This window comes from Lathyrus oleraceus, chromosome 1 (genome assembly GCF_024323335.1).
Source record: "Lathyrus oleraceus cultivar Zhongwan6 chromosome 1, CAAS_Psat_ZW6_1.0, whole genome shotgun sequence".
NCBI lineage: Eukaryota > Viridiplantae > Streptophyta > Magnoliopsida > Fabales > Fabaceae > Lathyrus > Lathyrus oleraceus.
The window spans coordinates 267,365,644-267,387,915 of NC_066579.1; the positions used below are offsets into that span (position 1 = coordinate 267,365,644).

Below are 22,272 nucleotides of genomic sequence, written 5' to 3' on the forward strand. Positions count from 1 at the left end.
TCCTTTGAGGCTATTCCTATGACGTATGCAGAATTGTACCCATCTCTGGTACTAAAGAATCTTATTCAGCCGAGGAACCCTCCTCAAATTCTTGAGCCACTACCATGGTGGTTCAAGCTTGATCGTCGTTGTGCTTTTTAGCAGGGAGCCCCTGGTCATGATATAGAAAATTTCTATTCGTTGAATATGAAGTTCAAAAACTTGTGAGGTATGGTGTTCTTCGAGGACAGAGTGCCAAATGTAAAAGCCAATCCGTTGCCTGCTTATGGTAACACTTTTGTCAATATGGTGAAAGGTTGTCTAAGAAATTTCAGAGTTTTTGATGTGCGATGTATTTGGAGATTTATGGTGGAAATGCATAGAACTTTGTGTTTAATTAGTGAATATGAACATGACCATGATGGTTGTGTCATTTGCAGTGTGAACCCCCGTGGGTGTATGTGTCGCATCTCGGAGAAATGCATACACAAAACATAGACACCACCAATGTTATTTATCCCATGAGAGGGAAAGGAAACACTGAGTAAATACAGAAGGATGAATCTAATGATCTCGCAACCTAAAGATGGGTAAGGGAGTCGATTATGCAAGGGGAAGGTATTAGCACACCTCACATCTATAGTACTCTACAGGATCCACTATTGTTGTTCTAATAAAAAGGGTGTATTTATTCTAAAACTTACTGACTAAAAGGAATGCATGCAAAAAATTGAATTATAAACAAAAGAAATTTTTTATTATTGCACTCGCTTAGGCTTTGCAACCCAATGCCTACGTATCAAAAAGAATCAGAGAATTGTAGTTCTTCTTAAACATGTTGGTTTGTTGGTGCTTTTTATGGGTAACCACCCTTATCGAAAATTTTCATAAGAAAATCCAAGCGGAAAAATAAATTGGATTGGTTGAGTATTTTGTTGATAGAATACATCAAATGATCCATCCAAAGCAGGAGGCATATGTGCACTTCTTCCTTATTGTTGAAAGAGTTCAAGTAGTATTAGGATGTTTTTGGATTTTGATTAAGAAATGGCTTTTGTTTTAGAATGAATGCAAAGGAGAAAGGAAAATCTAAGGGAATTCTAAAGAGAACCCCTATTGTTAGCATGCAATAGTGGTCCTAAAGTTAGGATAAAAGGGAAACATCTACCTAGATTAACATGCAAAGATTGACCTAGGGTTAAGGATCAAGGGGGTCTACCTAATGTTGTCATGATTTGTTAATAAGCCTAAGATCTACTTTAATTCAAACTTAACCAAGAATGAACTAAAGAAATCTTGTGGGGAACATGTTATCCACACAAGGAAAAGAGATAAAAGAAGACAAATGCATATCAGGTTATGATGAAAGTAGAAATTGTAACACCCCTTTTTCTACCCCAAAATACTTAACATATAATCAGAGTAAATAAGCACGCATATAAACAAAAGGGCGTCACATCGACGTTTTCAAAAACTAAAAGCTTTCAAAAACCAACAACTTTCCTCTTCAATATACAATACACCTGGTCATTTAAAATAACACACTTCAAATATCATGAGTCATCAAGAATATGCGTCCGCAGTGGAAAATAATGAATACTCATGCATTTCGTAAAATGATCAATGTCCCATACCATGATCATCTCTCAATAATCTCCTCAAGATAAAATAAAACCATATTCAGAATATTTGGCACTATGGCCTCTCGGACAACAATTGCAAATAAACAGGTTCACAAGTAATAACATAATACATATCTAAATAAGATATGAGTTCAATACTACTAATCTACCCCGTGTTACATGACTAGAGCATTGACTCATTACCAAGTCTCTAGGCTAAAACACAGAAACTCTCCGGCTAAATCTCGAGTGAGCTACCGTCCACTTAACTTCAGCAATACTACTCTTGAATATTTACACGATGCCCATGTAAAGGCAACATTCGAACAGAAGGGTGAGAATTCAAATCATTATGAAGAAGTATAATAAGGCACAATGATTAAATCAACAATTAACGGAACTCATCACACCTTGTATAACCATGTCAATAATATTAACCAACATTTATTTCACATGTTTCAAACATCCATCAAAACCCAAGTAGTACAATATTAAAATCCAATACTATAGTCCCAAATATACACATAACTACAATTATCACATAATCACATATTTTGCAAAGTTATGTATCCAAACATCATCAAATTCAATTGCCATATCTCATACACACCTCACAATCACATCAATGCATACATTCAATTATCACATAACTCTAATGTGACTCAATGCAAGACATGTGTCTCTATGCATGTGGTACCGCAATGTGAACTCAACGTTTCATTGCTTTCCGATTCAATATCTAGAATCCAAGCCACGCTTCCGATCCGGATAAGATCAAAGCCACTACGCCTATTTCCAATTAAGGATCAACGTTTGCTACGCCTATTTCCATTCAAGGATCAACGTCTATTACCATGTGAACTCACAGTTTCACCGCTTCCACCATGAAACCGACCATGCCATGAATGAATGTACAAATACCAACACATATGCAATTAAGATCATCTCTACCATCTTAACATTCCACATATCACCATAATTCAACTCTATGAATTATCCACCAATGGTACATATACACATTCATAACAATATATCATTCACAAATATAGGTTAATTATCAAATATGCACACTTAGAGTTCATTTCAAAATGAATACAACATTTAAAATCTCAATTTTTCATTTTTCAACAGTGTTAACCGGTTAACGCTTTTAGGTAACTAGTTAACGCGAAACAGAACGCACTTCCTAGCAGTTTTCAACAGTGTTAACCGGTTAACGCTTTTGGGTAATCGGTTAACGCAAAACAGAATGCAGAATTTTCTGCGTTTTTCATCGTTGGAGGCCTTTCGAACCTCCGATTCCGATTCCGTAAAAAGCCAAACGCTCAGAAAATTATAACTCATACGATACTCTAAGTATATAAAGTTAATTTGCAGTTTTAAAACAATTATATCACCACAAATCCAGAATACTCATCAAAACCTAACAATTCCAAACAACCATACAAAATTAGGGATTTTAACCTAAACATACTTCTACCCATTGACCCAATCATACTAACTCATAATAATAAGGATTCTCCCCCTTACCTCTTCAATTTTCTAGAAACCTTAGCTTCTCTCTTGTTCTTCCCCTCTTCCCCTTACTTTTCCTCTTTTCTTTCTTTGTTGCCGTCAATTGATCAAATGAATCCTACTTCTCACTCTCCTCACCTCTTACTATTATAGTATTATATTTGGGCTTAAAGAATGATACTTCTAATTTAATTATTAGGCCCAATAATACCTAGTATTATAATATCTCTATTTAATTCAAATAAATTAAACTAACACAATATACACACCAAGTTAATTAATATAATCAATTATTCAATTATATTTCATATCAACTAAATAATTAATTAACACACCAAATTAATTAATATAATCAATTATTCAATTATATCTCATATCAACTAAATAATTAATTAACACACCAAATTAATTAATATAATCAATTATTATACTACCTAACAAACAATTAATTAATTAACACTCCAAATAAATAAAATAAAATATAATAATAATAATTTAAGAAATAATTACTAAAATTGGGTTGTTACAACTCTCCCCCACTTAAAAGATTTTCGGCCTCGAAAATTTACCTCAAACGAACAACTCCGGATACGATTCCTTCATCTTATCCTCGAGTTCCCAAGTAATATTGTCATTGGCGGTTCCGCCCCATATCACTTTCACCAAAGCAATCTCCTTACCATGAAGCTTCTTCACTTCTCGATCTTCAATTCACATAGGTGATGTATCAACCGTCAAATTATCCCTCACTTGAACATCATCTAATGGAACAACATGCAATGGATCCGCAATGTACCTCCTCAATTGAGACACATGTAACACATCGTGAAGATTAGAAAGTGACAGTGGCAATGCAATCAGATATGCCACTTCACCTACCCTCTCGGAAATTTGATAAGGACTAATGAAACGCGGCGTCAACTTACGCGACTTCAAAGCTCTACCAACACCCGTTATTGGCGTAACTCGAAGAAACACATGCTCATCTTTCTCAAACTCAAGAGCTTTCCTCCTCTTATCATGATAACTCTTTTGACGACTCTGAGAAGCCTTCATCTTCTCTTGAATCATCTTAATCTGATCCGTAGTCTCTTAAATCGGCTCGGGTCCAACCACAACACTCTCTCCCGATTCGTACCAACACAAAGGAGTTCTACACCTTCTACCATAAAGAGCCTCAAAAGGTGCCATTCCAATACTCGAATGGAAACTGTTGTTATACGTAAACTCGATCAAAGGCAAGAAACTATCCCAATTTCCTCCTTGTTCCAAAACACAAGACCTCAAAAGATATTCAAGTGACTGAATAGTCCTCTCCGTTTGACCATCAGTTTGCGGATGATATGCCGAACTCAACGCAACTTCGTACCCAAAGCACTTTGCAAACCTTCCCAAAATCTCGAAGTGAACCTCGGATCTCTATCCGAAACAATGCTCGACGGAATACCATGCAAACACACAATCCTCTCGATGTACAACTTAGCAAGTCTCTCCATCGAATAATCCATCCTCATCGGAATAAAATGAGCACATTTCGTCAACCTGTCCACAACGACCCAAATCGCCTCACAATTAATCGATGTTCTCGGCAAACCCGAAACAAAATCCATAGAGATACTATCCCACTTCCACTCGGGAATAGATAACGATTGCATCAAACCAGACGACTTTTGATGTTCAATCTTTGACTTTTGACAAGTCAAACATGAATACACAAATTCTGCTACATCCTTCTTCATACCTTGCCACCAAAACATCTTTCTCAAGTCTTGATACATTTTAGTAGCACCAGGATGAATACTCAAACCACTTCTATGCCCTTCCTCAAGAATCCTCTTTCTCAAATCCACAACATCCGGAACACAAAGTCGATCACGACACCTCATGATACCATTCTCATCAATCCGAAAGTCACCACCTTTTCCTTGATTAATCAATGTCATAACATCGACTAATTTCAAATATGACTTCTGACCTTCTCTAATCTCGTCAAGAATGCCACACGTAAGCTTCAACATACCAATCTTAACACACGAAGGCGTTGCTTCACAAACCAAACTCAAATCTCTAAATTGCTCCAACAATTCAAACTCTCGAATCATCAACATAAACATGTGCAATGACTTCCTACTCAATGCATCGACTACAACATTCGCCTTTCCCGGATGATAATTCAAACCAAAATCATAATCTTTCAAGAATTCCAACCATCTTCTTTGCCTCATGTTCAATTCTTTCTGATCGAACAAGTACTTCAAACTCTTGTGATCACTAAACACATCAAATCGCGATCCAAACAAATAATGTCTCCAAAGTTTCAACACAAACACAACGGCGACCAACTCTAAATCATGCGTCGGATAATTCCTCTCATGAACTTTAAGTTGCCTTGAAGCATAAGCTACCACTTGCCCTTTTTGCATCAAAACACCTCCCAAACCCAACAAAGAAGCATCACAATACACAACGAAAGTTTCTAACGGATCCGGTAAAATCAAAATAGGAGCCGTAGTCAATCTTCTCTTAAGCTCTTAAAAATTCGCTTCACACTGCGAAGTCCAAATGAAAGCTTGACCTTTTCTAGTCAACTGCGTCAATGGTAACGACAACTTAGAAAATCCATCAATGAACTTCCTATAATAACCAGCCAAACCAAGAAAACTTCTAATCTCAGCAACAGACTTAGGAGCTTCCCATTGAGATACAACTTCAATCTTCGTAGGATCCACAGAAATACCACCACCCGAAATCACATGCCCAAGAAAACTTACTTCATTCAACCAAAACTCACATTTAGAGAGTTTAGCAAACAACTTCCTCTCTTTCAACACCGATAACACAACCTTCAAATGCTCGGCATGATCTTCTTCACTCTTAGAATAAATCAATATATCATCGATGAACTCAACAACAAACGTATCCAGATAATCATGAAAAATCCTATTCATATACTCCATAAATACACCAGGTGCATTAGTCACACCAAAAGGCATCACGGAGTACTCGTAGTGACCGTACCTTGTTTGAAAAGCAGTCTTTTGAATATCCTCAGCCTTTACACGAATCTGATGATACCCAGACCTCAAATCAATTTTGCTAAACACACAAGCTCCAACCAGCAGATCCATCAGATCGTCAATCCTCAGAAGTGGATACTTGTTCTTAACCATCACTTTGTTCAGTTGTCTATAATTAACACATAATCTCATAGAACCTTCTTTCTTCTTGACCAACAGAACAGGTGCACCCCACGGCGACACACTAGGACGAATAAACCTCTTCTCAAGCAAGTCTTCTAGTTGACTCTTCAACTCTTTCAACTCAGAAGCAGACATTCGATAGGGAGCCATCGATACAGGACTAGTTCCAGGAACTAAATCAATCAAAAACCCAACCTCACGTTCCGGCGGTAAATCACTTATATCTTCCGGAAATACCTCCGCAAACTCACAAACTATTGGCAATTCTTCAATCGTCCCCTTCTCACGAATATCTAAGGTTGCCAATAACATAAACAACTCGGCACCACCTTGCACCGATTCATCAACTTGCTTAGCAGACACAAACCAATCTTCCTTAGCACCAACCTCAGGAAAAATAATCGTCTTCTCAAAACAGTTGATATACACCCGATTAAATTCTAACCAATTCATACCCAAAATCACATCAAGTTGCTCTAAAGGAAGACAAACAAAATCAATTCCAAAATCCCTACCAAAGATACTCAACGGACAATTCAAACACACATAGGAAGTAGAAACAGAACCCATAGCAGGTGTATCAATAACCATACTTCTACGCATATCAAATAATATAAGATTCAATCTCTTAGCACAATCCAAAGAAATGAAAGAATGTGTTGCACCGGTATCAATAATGGCAATCAAAGGTGTACCATTAATAAAGCACGTACCTTGGATTAGCCTATCATCGGTAGTGGCCTCCGCACCAGACAATGCAAACACCTTTCCCCTCGCTTTCTCCTTCTTCGGATTATCACATTTGGTACTAATGTGACCTTTCTCACCATAATTGTAACAAGTCACACTCGAACCAACTCCACACTGGTTTGCTCTGTGACCACTCTTGCCACACTTGAAACACGTCACAGAATCCTTACTACAATCAGCAGCACGATGACCTTCAACGCCACATTTGAAACACTTAAGTGGAGTAGAAGATCCTCCCCCACTTGGCTTCTTGCCAAAACCAGATTGTCTCCTCTTGTCATCATACGCTTTCCCACGATCCTGGTTTTTCCCCTTCAAACTCTTGTAGAAAGAAGCACTTTCCCTACTATCCTCATCATAAATCCGACTCTTGCTAACCAACTCCGCAAAACGAGTAATCTGTTGGTAACCAATGGCCTTCTTGATATCATGTCTCAAGCCATTCACAAACTTCAAGCATTTAGATCTCTCAGCATTAGCAGTATTGTAATGAGGACAATACTTGATAAGCTCCTAAAATCTAGCAACATATTCAGCAACAGTACCATTTCCTTGCTTCAATTCAAGGAACTCCACCTCTTTCTTCCCACGACAATCTTCTGGAAAATAGTTCTCCAAGAAGACATCACGGAAAATAGCCCAAGCAACCTCAATGTTGTCTTCTTCAAACCCCTGAAGAGTGTTATTCCACCAATCTTCAGCTTCCTTCTCAAGCATATGAGTACCCAACTGCACTTTCTGAGCATCAGTACAGTTCATGACTCTGAAGATCTTCTCAATTGCCTTCAGCCAAGCTTGAGCTTTATCAGGTTCATGCTCACCCTCAAAGACAAGAGGATTGTTCCTCTGGAATCTCCCCAAAGCCCGGAACTCATCATCATCCCCATTTTGGTTACCAGCATTCGCTTGAGGGATCTGACCAATGGAGTCAGCCAACATCCGCAGCGCCTCAGCAATGGCATCATCATTCTTGCCTGCAACCACCGTCCTGAACAGCCCGAACAACCAGACAACCAGTATTTGATCGTGTCAGATACACAAATCAAAGACAACATGATGGAAAACACTAACGACTATTGACCAACTGGTCGGCCATGCTCTGATACCACTAATCTAACACCCCTTTTTCTACCCCAAAATACTTAACCTATAATCAGAGTAAATAAGCACGCATATAAACAAAAGGGCATCACATCGACGTTTTCAAAAACTAAAAGCTTTCAAAAACCAACAACTTTCCTCTTCAATATACAATACACCTGGTCATTTAAAATAACACACTTCAAATATCATGAGTCATCAAGAATATGCGTCCGCAGTGGAAAATAATGAATACTCATGCATTTCGTAAAATGATCCATGTCCCGTACCATGATCATCTCTCAATAATCTCCCCAAGATAAAATAAAACCATATTCAGAATATTTGGCACTATGGCCTCTCGGACAACAATTGCAAATATACAGGTTCACAAGTAATAACATAATACATATCCCAATAAGATATGAGTTCAATACTACTAATCTACCCCGTGTTACATGACTAGAGCATTGACTCATTACCAAGTCTCTAGGCTAAAACACGGAAACTCTCCGGCTAAATCTCGAATGAGCTACCGTCCACTTAACTTCAGCAATACTACTCTTGAATATATGCACGATGCCCATGTAAAGGCAACATTCGAACAGAAGGGTGAGAATTCAAATCATTATGAAGAAGTATGATAAGGCACAATGATTAAATCAACAATTAACGGAACTCATCACACCTTGTATAACCATGTCAATAATATTAACCAACATTTATTTCACATGTTTCAAACATCCATCAAAACCCAAGGAGTACAATATTAAAATTCAATACTGTAGTCCTAAATATACACATAACTACAATTATCACATAATCACATATTTGCCAAGTTATGTATCCAAACATCATCAAATTCAATTGCCATATCTCATACACACCTCACAATCACATCAATGCATACATTCAATTATCACATAACTCTAATGTGACTCAATTCAAGACATGTGACTCTATGCATGTGGTACCGCAATGTGAACCCAATGTTTCATCGCTTTCCGATTCAATATCTAGAATCTAAGCCACGTTTCCGATCCAGAAAAGATCAAAGCCACTACGCCTATTTCCAATTAAGGATCAACGTCTGCTACGCGTATTTCCATTCAAGGATCAACGTCTATTACCATGTGAACCCACAGTTTCACTGCTTTCACCATGAAGCCGACCATGCCATGAATGAATGTACAAATACCAACACATATGCAATTAAGATCATCTCTACCATCTTAACATTCCACATATCACCATAATTCAACTCTATGAATTATCCACCAATGGTACATATACACATTCATAACAATATATCATTCACAAATATAGGCTAATTATCAATTACGCACATTTAGAGTTCATTTCAAAATGAATATAACTTTTAAAATCTCAATTTTTCATTTTTCAACAGTGTTAACCGGTTAACGCTTTTAGGTAACTGCTTAACGCGAAACAGAACGCACTTCCTGGCAGATTTTCAACAGTGTTAACCGGTTAACGCTTTTGGTTAACCGGTTAACGCAAAACAGAATGCAGAATTTTCTGCATTTTTCATCATTGGAGGCCTTTCGGACCTCCGATTCCGATTCCGTAAAAAGCCAAACACTCAGAAAATTATAACTCATAGGATACTCTAAGTATATAAAGTTAATTTGCAGTTTTAACAGAATTAAATCACCACAAATCCAGAATACTCATCAAAACCTAACAATTCTAAACAACCATACAAAATTAGGGATTTTAACCTAAACATACTTCTACCCATTGACCCAATCATACTAACCCATAATAATAAGGATTCTTCCCCTTACCTCTTCAATTTTCTGTAAACCTTAGCTTCTATCTTGTTCTTCCTCTCTTCCCCTTACTTTTCCTCTTTTCTTTCTCTGTTGCCGTCAATTGATCAAATGAATCCTACTTCTCACTCTCCTCACCTCTTACTATTATAGTATTATATTCGGGCTTAAAGAATGATACTTCTAATTTAATTATTAGGCCCAATAATACCTAGTATTATAATATCTCTATTTAAGTCAAATAAATTAAACCAACACAATATACACACCAAGTTAATTAATATAATCAATTATTCAATTATATTTCATATCAACTAAATAATTAATTAACACACCAAATTAATTAATATAATCAATTATTCAATTATATCTCATATTAACTAAATAATTAAATAACATACCAAATTAATTAATATAATCAATTATTATCCTACCTAACAACCAATTAATTAATTAACACTCCAAATAAATAAAATAAAATATAATAATAATAATAATATAAGAAATAATTACTAAAATTGGGTTGCTACATAAATAAATTCACCAAGTAGGCCATATCAAGTTATGGTAAAAGAAAAGTAATGGCAATCCATATCATGTCATGGGGGGAAGAAAAAAGAATATAAAGGCAAAGCAATCCATATCATGTCATGGAAGAATACATGAAAGATAACAAAGTAAGACATACCAAGTCATGGTAAAAGAAAAATAATAGCAATCCATATCATGTCATCGGAGAGTATATGAAATATAAGCACAGTAAGCCATATCAAGTCATGATAAAAGAGATGAAAGATAATCAGAGTAATCCATATCAAGTCATGGTAAAAGAGATGAAAGCTAAGCAGAGTAATCCATATCAAGTCATGGTAAAAGAGATGAAAGATAAGCAGAGTAATCCATATCAAGTCATGGTAAAAGAGATGAAAGTTAAGCAGAGTAATCCATATCAAGTCCTGGTAAAAGAATAGAAACAAATGATAAGTTATCAAGTCGAAATGAGCAACAACATCACATCCACATAAACATAAGGACATGTCTTACTTCTAAAGGTTATGCATATATGGTTTAAGCAACAAAATACACAATCATCATGTAAATTTGTAAAGAGAAATATCCATAAGTATGTGAATAATTAAACATGGAAAAAGGCATAATATAGGATTGAGGTCAAAATATTGCATCAATGCATAAATAAACTCAAGGCATCACAAATACACCATAACAAAGCATACTCAAAGGCTAAGACATGTAATAATCAAAACCAAACCCTAGTCATGCTCCTAAAGACTAATGAACTTCATGCAAATATAAATGAATTAGAATGATGGGAAAACAATATCAAATCAAACAAGTCAGAAGTACATAGCGCATTAAACTTTATATATAAGACACTTAAACATCAAGAATGAATCACACAAGCCATGCCCCAAGATAGGCCAAAAGATGAGCAAACAATCACACAAGTTCAAAGAAGTTTAAGCATGAAATAATCAAACAATGGAGGAATACACATGCTATTAAGGTATGTGATACTTGTGCAATAAGTTAACTCAAGATAAGGTCTAAGAGTAACAAAAGAAGTCATCTAAACTTCATACACTAATCAAAGTCAAGCAACTTGATAAGCAAGTAAAGATATCATCCTAGAAAAGGAATCCCTTATTAAAATACACAAGTCGAACAAAGATTAAAAAAGGTATGCTCATAGGTCATGGGACAATAACAAATTCCTCTTCAAAGCATAAAATACAACTTCCAAACTTCAAGAGGTATCAACAAACACACAAACTCAAAATTCATGTACAACTCCCAAGTCAAAAGGTAGACATCACCCAAGCAAGGAATACTTTGTCAAACCAAAGTAAGAAGGCAATGTAAAATGAAATTGAGACATAAAGAAAAAGGATGAGTATATCACTAAAATACACAAGGATGGATCCTGAACTCCTAAGAGTTTCACCATCCACCAAACTCAAAACTAGGTTAAGAAAAAGAGGAATGTAGCTCCTAATGTGTCGTCAGGATGAATGGCAATGGAATACCATTCAAAGAATCATAAGATCAAGGTACAAGGATACCAAGACCAAGGAAATCAGAAGTGTAGACAAGGGGGATCAAATTCAACTGCCCCCATAGTACTCAAGTTGGAAGGCACAAGACACAATCCAAACTATGATCTCAAAAAGCAAGCAAATAGAATTCAAGGCAATCAAACAAAGAAACATTAATTTGAAAGTACCCAAAAGGGGTCACATGGATGAATTTAAGACCTATAAATGATGATGATGATGAGGTCAATGACAATGATAAATAGATACTACATGGTTGCACAAGTGCATTCCAAAATATCCAACTATATGCAAAATATGTCATAAAGAATCAAGCTTTCTTGGATAATTCAAGAAAAATGTTTAAATGCAAAGAAAAATTATGAAAATTTACACAGAGCAAGGTGAAACCCTAAACTTAAAATGTACCAAAGTATATTCAAAATTATATGCACAAGGGTTCAAACTAAACTATCATTCAAGCAAAGCATCAATAGTGGATCAAACAAACCCAAACTTCAAAATAAGACTCAAAAATAACTTAAAATTATTAATCTTTATGTAAAATGAAAACCCAAATGCCCTATGTACGTGTGCCTAAGAGTGTACAAAATATTGGGTCAAAAATTAAATGGGAAAATAAAACACCAAACCCTAATACACAACTTGAATTAATTAAACCTACTTAAATACAATAATTGAAATAAGAGTGCACAAAATATGGTTTAGTTTAGGAGAAATAAGGCATGAAAGTCGAAGAAAAGAGATTGTAACCAATATTTCAACAAACTAAAGTATTCAGATGAAAATAACATATTGGGCTAGCTTCAAGCAACATTCTTAATCATTTTATGGCATGTGCATATTGAAAATGTAGGTGATATAATGAGTAGATGGCCTACCTATTGGAGAAGATCCATTGCTTCTTGATCCCAAAAAGGTTTTTGAAGCAAGGCAAATGAAGCTTGGTCCTTTTCTTGAAACCAAAATGGTGTTGAATGAGTAGTGAAAATCCAAATCCAGAAATGAAATGTGTAAACTCTTTGTGATGTGCTGCAGCTCCCGAGTTTTTTCTTTCTTTTAAATGGTCTCTCTTATTCACAATTAGGTTAAAGTTAGTTTAAATATCCTCTTGCAGATGAGGTTTCATGCCTTGCCTATGTACAAATCCGTTGGAGGGAAAGTTGGTCAACTCACGTATAAAAGATGTCTGGCATGCAAGTGTCATACCTCATATGAGAAAATGGGAATACGAACTAAGCGAAGCGCGATCGCACGCTCGCAATGATGGACTGAACAGAGTCACCACCGAAATTTATTTATTCCTAAAAAGGGAAGGGAAAATATCGATAAAACCCAATACAAAATGACAATGATTATGGTCGTCGCAACCAAATCAGGGTTCGGGAGTCGATTACGCAAGGGGAAGGTATTAGCACCCCTCACGTCCGTTGTACTCAACGGGAACCATTAGGTCATTTGTGCGCATTAATGTTAGTTTGAAATGTTAGGCTTTTCAAGTTATTAGGTGGGAAAGAAAGAATAGAAGAAAGGAAAATGTTTTTGGATTTTTGACGAAGGACTAAACCTAAGTTTTTTATTAGTGGGCCTGACAAGATTTACAAATCCTGCTCCTACGTATCTCAACAGAGAAATCAAGGCTTACGTAGTTCTGGGTAGAAAAATGTTTGTTTGTTGGTCGATTTTAGCAAAAGCTACTTTGTGTCAAATCGACGAAAACATTGTTGGACTACCCAAAACAGGTGGAAAAACATCACCTTGCATCATTTTGAAACAAAGTACCTTTCGTTTGAGAAAAGGTTTGGAGGGTTAATCGCACGGCGGCGAGAAAAAGAAATTGATTGGTTTGATGTGTTTTGAGTAATGGCGAGAACTTGGATGAGCGAGATATCCATCTCGAATCCTAGTCTCAGGAGTGCATGGTATACACCACGTTCCATTTCCATCTTATTTACAAAAATGTTTAATAAGCATTAAGTGTTTTTTTGAGGTTTGATTGAGAAAGGGTTTAAAGAAACCGCATTGACAAATTTAAATGATGGCGAGAGCTAAGATAGGCGAGGCATCCGCCTCGAATCTTAATCTCAGGAGTGCATGGTATACACCATGTTCCATTTCCATCTTTATTGAAAAATGTTTAATAATGGAATTAAGTATTTTTGAGTTTTTGTTATGAAAATGACTTGACATTAGATCAAGCATTTGATGAGCGATTGAGAAAGATTTTAATGAGTGTTTGAGCGAAATAGAATAGATAAATTTGGATGATGGCGAGAGCTAGGATCGGCGAGATATCCATCTCGAATCCTAGTCTCAGGAGTGCGCGGTATACACCACGTTCCATTTTCATCTTTATTGAAAAGTGTTTAGATAGGAATTAATATTTTTTGAATTTTTATTATGAGAAATGGCTTGACGTTGGATCAAGCATTTGATGAAGTTTTTGAAAGAAATGGAATAGAATGGGAGGGAGAAATTGATTTGATTTGTTTATTGAGAAAATACTTGACATTGGATCGAGTCTTATTTTTGATCTTTTGGAAATGGTTGATTTTATTCTTGTGTTAGTAGCTAACTAAACAATCAAACCAATAAAGAAATAAACCAGTAAAATTATTACACTTTGGGGGAGTGGGGTACATTTTGTCAAATGGGGATTCAAAATACTGGAATAATTAAATCAGGCCCAAACAACAAATAATGCAATTTATGAGTGTAAGTGCAAGCGAACTGTCTCATTGTAAGAAGGCCCAAGAGTAAGCCATGTGAAAAAAATAACACAACAAGTTATATTTACAACAAACTTAAAAATTAAATCGAAAAAAGGTAAAATCGGGATTTGCACTGATGGAAATTGAGGGACACACAAAACCTAAATAATATGCTCAAAGTTGGCTTGCACATATTGACAACAATTGAAATGTCATATGTGATTAGTCGAAATGTGGCGAAATACTATCAATGTATCGATAAAAATAATCATGGATAAATAGCACGAGAATTGCCAAATCCATAGATTAAAAATCGACGTTGAAGCAGTAAAATAAAACAAGGGCAGACATTAATATCAACAAGTGTCAGAAAAATGGGAATGAAACATAAAAGTATTAAAAGAGAAAATAATACTTAAAAACGATAAAATAATATAAATAAATGGGAAATGACATGCATAAGGATTGAACCCACCATACAAGGGGAGATGAGACATCTTCCCCTCCACCCAGCCACAGGTGGTCAGCTGTTACTTTAACAGCGACTCGAATATGAAAACAAGGAAACCAAAAAGAATAAATAATAAGAAAAAAATGAAGAAACTAAAAGGACATGGGCCATATGCGTTTGGGCCGAGTTAGTGACCACCTGCTCCAAGTGCTGACCCAAACACGAAAATGACGAAGGGAAACCAAAAGGAAACAACCTGGCTGCATGGTTGTCTTGGTTCTAGCAAAAGGATGCTAATAATCATGGCTGACATATAATAATTGTTGGGGAACACGCAAAAATTAAAAGGCAATGCATTGGAGATGGAAAGCTTTATATACACCGATCCAACAAACTTAAGTCATTTAATAAACCAAATAAATACAGCAGCATGGGAATAAACAAATAGGAAAGATGATAAAGCCCACAAAGGACGCTCATCTGCCATTTCAGAATACCATCCCTACTTCTTTATCCCAAATATACCTTTTCTTTCCATTTTGACCATACAATAAAACATTAAAAAAATAAATAAAAAGCAAGATAACTCCACAAACACGCGTAGGTGACGGTAAAGCTAAACCAAGTGGAAACTAGAAGGAAACCAAACCGGCATGCAAATAACTCCCTCAGAATGATGCAAAGCGAGACCGAAGCATGGATTAGAATTAAAACTCGTAAATGAGACTAACCAGTTGCAGCGAAGTCGACCGACGGATGTAAAGAGCGATTTTGGATTCCCCTTTAGAACGTTAGCTGTTTCGGCTGCTCAACTTCAACTTTGTATGAATCTTCTGGTAGCGTTCCGATGAATCCTTCGTGTTTTCTCTGAGGAAAAGTAGAGATTCTAGCTTATCTCCTTCATCTCTTTCTTTGATTTTGTTAGGGCTTTAATGTTCTCGCCTCCTCACCGTCAAAGATTCTTAGGGTTTTTAATTTTTGTTATTTTGCAGAATTTTCTCTCCTTTTCGTGAATAGTGGACGCGCCTCCTCCAAAATTAGGGTTTGTGTGCTCTTATATGCATGAACAACAGGGGCCACAGGAGTGAATTCGTAGTCTCATAGTACGGAGTTGCCTGAGGAATTTTGTCTTCTTTCAACAGGTGGTCCCTCCTTCAATCCTTTCCATCTCCAAACTTCACCACTGGTAACAGGTGAATTTACCGCTGTAAACCCACTAAGACGAAAATAGGATGTATTTTTGATGTAAACTGATCTCTGTGTGTTTGTTGTTGCAGCAACTTCCATGGTCTTGGAGAAGTCAATGTTCGATCCATGGATTCCGTTTGAAGTTAACAAGTTTCTCTGGATGATTTGAAGGTCAAAATTTCACCTTCACTTGCCTGTACACGCTCATTATTACCCCATTAAGCTTGTTCATTCGAAGCTTCAAGACTTGAAGACTGATAAAATTTCCAAGTTCTGGTGGCAATGCACCGGTCAATTGATTCTCAGCCAAATTCATCAAGGCCAATTTCTTACGATAACCTAATTCAGGAGGTATCAAACTTGTCGACTGATTATTATCCAACTCTAAGTATGTCAAATTATGCCCGGATTCATTGCAGGTACTCGAAAGAACTTCTCTTGTCAAGGAATTTCCACCTAATCTTAACCTGACTACATCATGTGAAACGTTTACAGGTACAGACCCTTGCAACCTGAGTCTTGACTATTGTGTGGTTTGGTGCAGCATGTATCTCATTCACAAGCATTTGTAATGCCGTTTGAAACATTTTCGTGTATGGAGACATCTTTTTTTAGAGAAGTATCCAGGACATCACATAAACGAGCAAAACTTTGGTGAGTATCCGTGGCAATGGTTTAATGTCTATTGTTAATGGTTTAACGTGCATCTCATTCGGCTTGTTTGGAAACCAAAACCTACAGGGTTGAGGTATGCAGCATGGCTCGATGACAGGTCGGTTTGTGGATAGTCACGGCATAGAACAAAAATGGTTAACTTCTTGGTCTCTAACCACCATTCATGTGCATTGCAGAGCTAGTGAGTTTATGCAGAAATGATCTTTGGTTGGTCCTTTGTAGATCACGCACGCATTGGAAAGAAGTAGCATGAAGACTCCCACTTGCACCTGCTGGAGAATTAAACTGCTGCTTGTGAAACAGGGACCAATGACGACTGTGCGGCGGTGTTTGAATCTCTAGTACCAGTTTGATCGCCAATTCTACCCACGTGAATTATGTGCTCGTTAACTTCACTCAGTCTTTTATCAGTATCGTTAATTGAGAGGTTGATGTCGTCGTCCAAACCTCTGAAATATTGGAATTCAGGCAAGTAAGAGTAACCCTTTAAACGATAGAATGCAAGTAACTGAGCCTTAACTATTAAAAATTCCAACCGATCAAAGCCTCCCGTTGGAAACTTGGATAAATCTTTCTAATATTGCATAAGCTTCTCAGGTAAAAAGGAGCTAACACTTGAAGATTCATCAACTCTGTTTATGAAATTTGGCTCTTGTTGAATCCCACAGTTTTCAATAGTCTAGTGTACATTGCAAGCTTGCTTTCATAAGTTAAAACTTGAGTTTCTTCACCTGTTTTAGGTAGCATTGTAGCAGAAATACTCCAGCCTGAATTTCGGGCTGCGGCGGCTAGAAGAAATGCAGAATTGGCATGGCTTTGAGATGCAGGGAATATCATTTGCTGCTGCTCGCTATTTCGACCTCTGAGCTGAGCATCTTGATTTGGATCAAATGTCCCACACTTGAGTTTGGTTGGATTTCCATCGAATAATCTTAGTCCAATTTGAATGGAGAATAGATTGTGAAGGGCACGGTGGATTTGAGATATTGGTACTTTATTTTGTAACATTGCTGATTTAGCATGCTTTGTTAAGTAATCACCACATTCTACATCAATTCCAGCTTTAAGTGTATCGGAGACGGCGTCCTCTGGTGTTTTTTTGCATAACCTTGCCTATCATGTATGATAGCTACCGCTGCACAATCAGATGTAATATACCCATTGAAATTCCACTTTTGCCTTGCGGTATTTTCAATATGCACCAGTAAAGAATGCAGGGGCTCTAGTTTATGTGTTTCAGCAAACCCTGAATATATATCATTGGATTTCTGATGAAGCTTCCCATTGAATATTGATGCTGTTAACCAACGCAAATTTTTTGACACTAACGAGTCATCATAAGACGCTTCTCGTAGTTCTTTTTTAAGAAAATGGAAATAGGAGGTGGGCTCATAAGTATGGCTTCAAGAGCAAAATTCGGGTTAATGCCTTTTGAAGCTTGATTACACACACTGCCAGCCTGGTATATCTGATATAAACCCTCTATTGATAAGGTGAAATGTGGTTGACATATTTTCCTTTTCTGAGAGAGTTTCAACACCGACACTATCATTTGTAGAAAAGGATTAACTAATTCCACAGATTCATCTGTCATTGTTACATCATGGAGTACGAAACTGGATAGATTAGATGAAAGCTCGGTGAGCTGCTCAAACCCATGATTTTAAATCCACTAGGACATGCTTCCGGACAAAATAACATCATTGACGACCTTCAATACTACCAATACATGCTTCATGAAAAATTTATTTTCATCTCCATTAAGCCCAACTCTTCTAGTAACCGAGATGAGAGAAGATAACCATGAAAATAGAGAGCAATGTTTCACTAGATGACGAGCAATCTTTTGCAGTTTAATGGATTTCTTTATCACTTCAATGACCAGGTCCTTTGACACAGCATCTTCATATTCAACTTAGAAGACTGTATCAAGAACGTATTTATAGCTGCATAATGATCATGTGAGGAAAATAACAATACACAAGGTGCCTCTGCAACAAACAGAGCAATAACTGATGGGATTCTTTTCCATGACTCTTCAATACTGTTTTGAATAGAGTTTATTAGAAGCCGAAGTCTCATTACATCCTTCCTCTTTTGGCACTTCTCTAATGCATTCTTATATTTAAGAAGTGTGTCATAAGCTAATCTTCGTATCCCTTGATTTGGAGAAGACATGCTAACAAATGCAATTGCAAGCAAACCTGATCCAGCAAACTCTACAGGCACTATAGATGCTTTAGACAGGCCATAATTTTAGAATCGCAAGATAAATACAGGACCATAATGTTCTTTAAGTTCAACATGAGAAGAGTACATCTTTTTCCTGATATTGTTAATTTCAGTCTTGTTTATAGATGGCAGTTCATCAGAAATACTTCTGTCATAAGAAAAAAAAGAGCACTGTTGACACACATACGTCTGGTAAAAAGATCCCGCGACGGTCTTGGAATATCTGTTACGGAGGTACACGACGAAGAATACGACAGAATTGCGGTGGCCGGAAAATGGGAAGTGGTGGAGAGTCCAACAACAAATGACCAGATGGAATGGTCATGAAAAGAAGAATGCAAACGAATGATTGATGTGAAAAAATTTCAGGGCCAAAATCGGGGTATGACAGCAAGGTCGTGTTTGAATTGTATGGAATGCGGGTGTTGTGTCAATTTTGGCAGCATGGTGTGGAGTGAGGGAGCACAGAGTGGTTACTCAATGGAGAGAGAAAAAGGTAGATATAAACATTTCCCAATTTTTCCAAGTTTGGATAGGATGTCTAATTGCACGAGTCAGGTGTTGTTGGTCCATTTGAGGAAAAGAAAATGTGTGTTGGTTGTCTGGAAACGGATTTGTTGCAAGGGAATGCATTATCCTTCACCAATTCGACCAAAAAAGTGAGGTAATAGAGTTTGCAACATGGTGACTTTGAACTAGTATAACTTCATGTCCCCCTGGTCAAATGGAGTGAGTTAAATCTTTTTGAAGAGAGGGAATTGAGAGGAACCTGTTTCATGTTGGGGGGAAGTTGAAACAAATCCTAGAGCCCTTTTAAAAATGGCCACAAAGATGACTACCTGAAACTGCATATCAAGATGACAATCATAAGTCAATTAGTGATCACTGAGATCCTAACTTGTTATGTCCATAACTTGTTCCTCAAGTTACCAAATGTGAAAATGTTTGAATCAAAAGTGGAGAGGAGAAAGTGCCTTACAACTTTCATGTTGAGATTGAATCCAAATAAAATTTGTAACCTTATGAAAAATGGGCATGAAGTATGTGGTTTGGAATGAACAAAAACATAGAAAAAAATTCACTAAGTATAAAGGCCACTAAAACAATCCAAGGTCATGACTTGTGAGAGTGATATCTTGAGATATGATGATCCAAATGACTTGTTCTTGGGATCAATGGAAAGGGGAGACCTAATACTATAACTTTCATGTTGGAAACCAATTGAGATGAAACCCTGAAGGTCATGAAAAACTTCCATGAAGATGCTTGGGAATCCTGACTTAGGATACATAGAAGTTTTCTAAGTCTTGGTACAAATGGATGAATTTGAAACACTCCACTTTCAACGACCATATCTTGAGCTATGGTGATCCAAATGCTTCAATCTTGGTACCTCCTTGAAGCTTGGTGAGAAGATAACAAAATCCATGTTAAGGTCCACTTTATTTGAAGTCTTGAGCATATAAAACAAAGGCCATGAAAGTAGTTGTTCATTAACACCGAACTTGCCAAAAATAGTAAGTTCCAAAACCCTAATTTCCAATTTAAGCAACTTTCCACAATTCTTGATTTTTGATGAATCTATTGACTTTTCTTGATCAAATTTCACACATAGACCAAATTTGACTTTATGAATAAAATATTGACCAAAAAAATCAAAAGTTGACTTTTTAACCTGCCCAATTGACTTTTCCCAAATTGAATCAAACCAATAATCATCTGAACAATTGAACCTCTTATGAATGGAATTAATGGTCAATCCTCTACACATAGACACTTAAGGAAACATAGAATACCATGGAATCAAGTCTTGCTCAAAATGTCAGAAATAAACTGACTTTATCATAAACCCTAATTTCAGTCAAAATGGTAAGATAGGAGTGTACACCTTCAAAACCTTGATTCTTCTAGGGAAAGTGAAAAGAACTTAGGAACAATGATGTCTCGTATGATAATATGATGAAGATGATTCAAAAGTAGTCCATAGGTATGCCACATACTGAGATAACCAACATTCCTAGCTCAGGGTTCAAAAGATAGGAGAGTGTGATCCACTTCCATTTTCTAGCGGTTCCCATTCAACTGATGAAGTAATGGACCATTTGAGATTCCTAAGGAATGAGGAAACCCTTGTAGCTTGAGTGATCAAGAGGTTGAGGATATCCCACCCTCCTTATATTGATTGTCATTTCTCTCCCTTCTAAAGCTTGAAGAAAGTCACAAGAGAGATGCTTTGATCTCAATAATCATAGAACCAATGATATGCATGAATGTATGTGATGATAAAATATAAGCCAACTATGGTAACAAAAGAATACGGTAAATTTTGGGGTACAATAGCAGTCCATATTCAAACTTCTTGCACCTGATAGGTTGAAAAAGCGGCAATTTCAAACGTTCAAGGTGGGAGAGGATTGAATATCCAAAGAACCCAAACATTTGCACTCTGGAACGAAGGCAAAAAGGTCAGTAAGAAAGTCCAAACTTTAGCGCGTAAGTGAGCAAAAAGATTTAATCACAAAGACTGCCAATCTAATCAGGCACGTCCTAGGACAGAGGGTGTTGTTCCAGGAAAGAACTGGACCACCAACAAAGATTACCAGGATAGAACTAGATTTATCAATCACGAAGACTACCAACCTAAACGGGTATGTCTGCATATAGAAGATGTTATGGCAGGAAAGAACTGGATCACCAACAAAGATTACTAGGATAAAACTGGATTTATCAATCACGAAGACTACCAAGCTAAATGGGTATATCTGCGGACATAAGATGTTGCGCCAGGAAAGAACTGGATCACCAACAAAGATTACCAGGATAGAACTGGATTTATCAATCAAGAAGACTACCAAGCTAAACGGGTATGTCTGTGGAAAAAAGATGTTGCGCCAGGAAAGAACTGGATCACCAACAAAGATTACTAGGATAGAACTGGATTTAGGTCGGAAGAGTCAAATGAATATTGTAAGGATAGATAAATGACTGGAGAAATACCAAGGTA

General features: G+C 36.7%; 1 protein-coding gene across 1 annotated transcript; it reads right to left on the bottom strand.

The window, feature by feature from the left end:
- Positions 1-6,367: 6,367 nt before the first annotated feature.
- Positions 6,368-16,460, bottom strand: LOC127102610 (uncharacterized; the record flags this gene model as incomplete). The annotated part of the gene is made up of 2 exons (XM_051039962.1): positions 16,281-16,460; positions 6,368-7,279 (listed from the first exon to the last, which is right to left on the bottom strand). Coding segments are annotated over exons 1-2 (1,092 nt in total), but the record flags the coding sequence as incomplete, so codon positions are not given.
- Between the last annotated feature and the right edge of the window lie 5,812 nt (positions 16,461-22,272).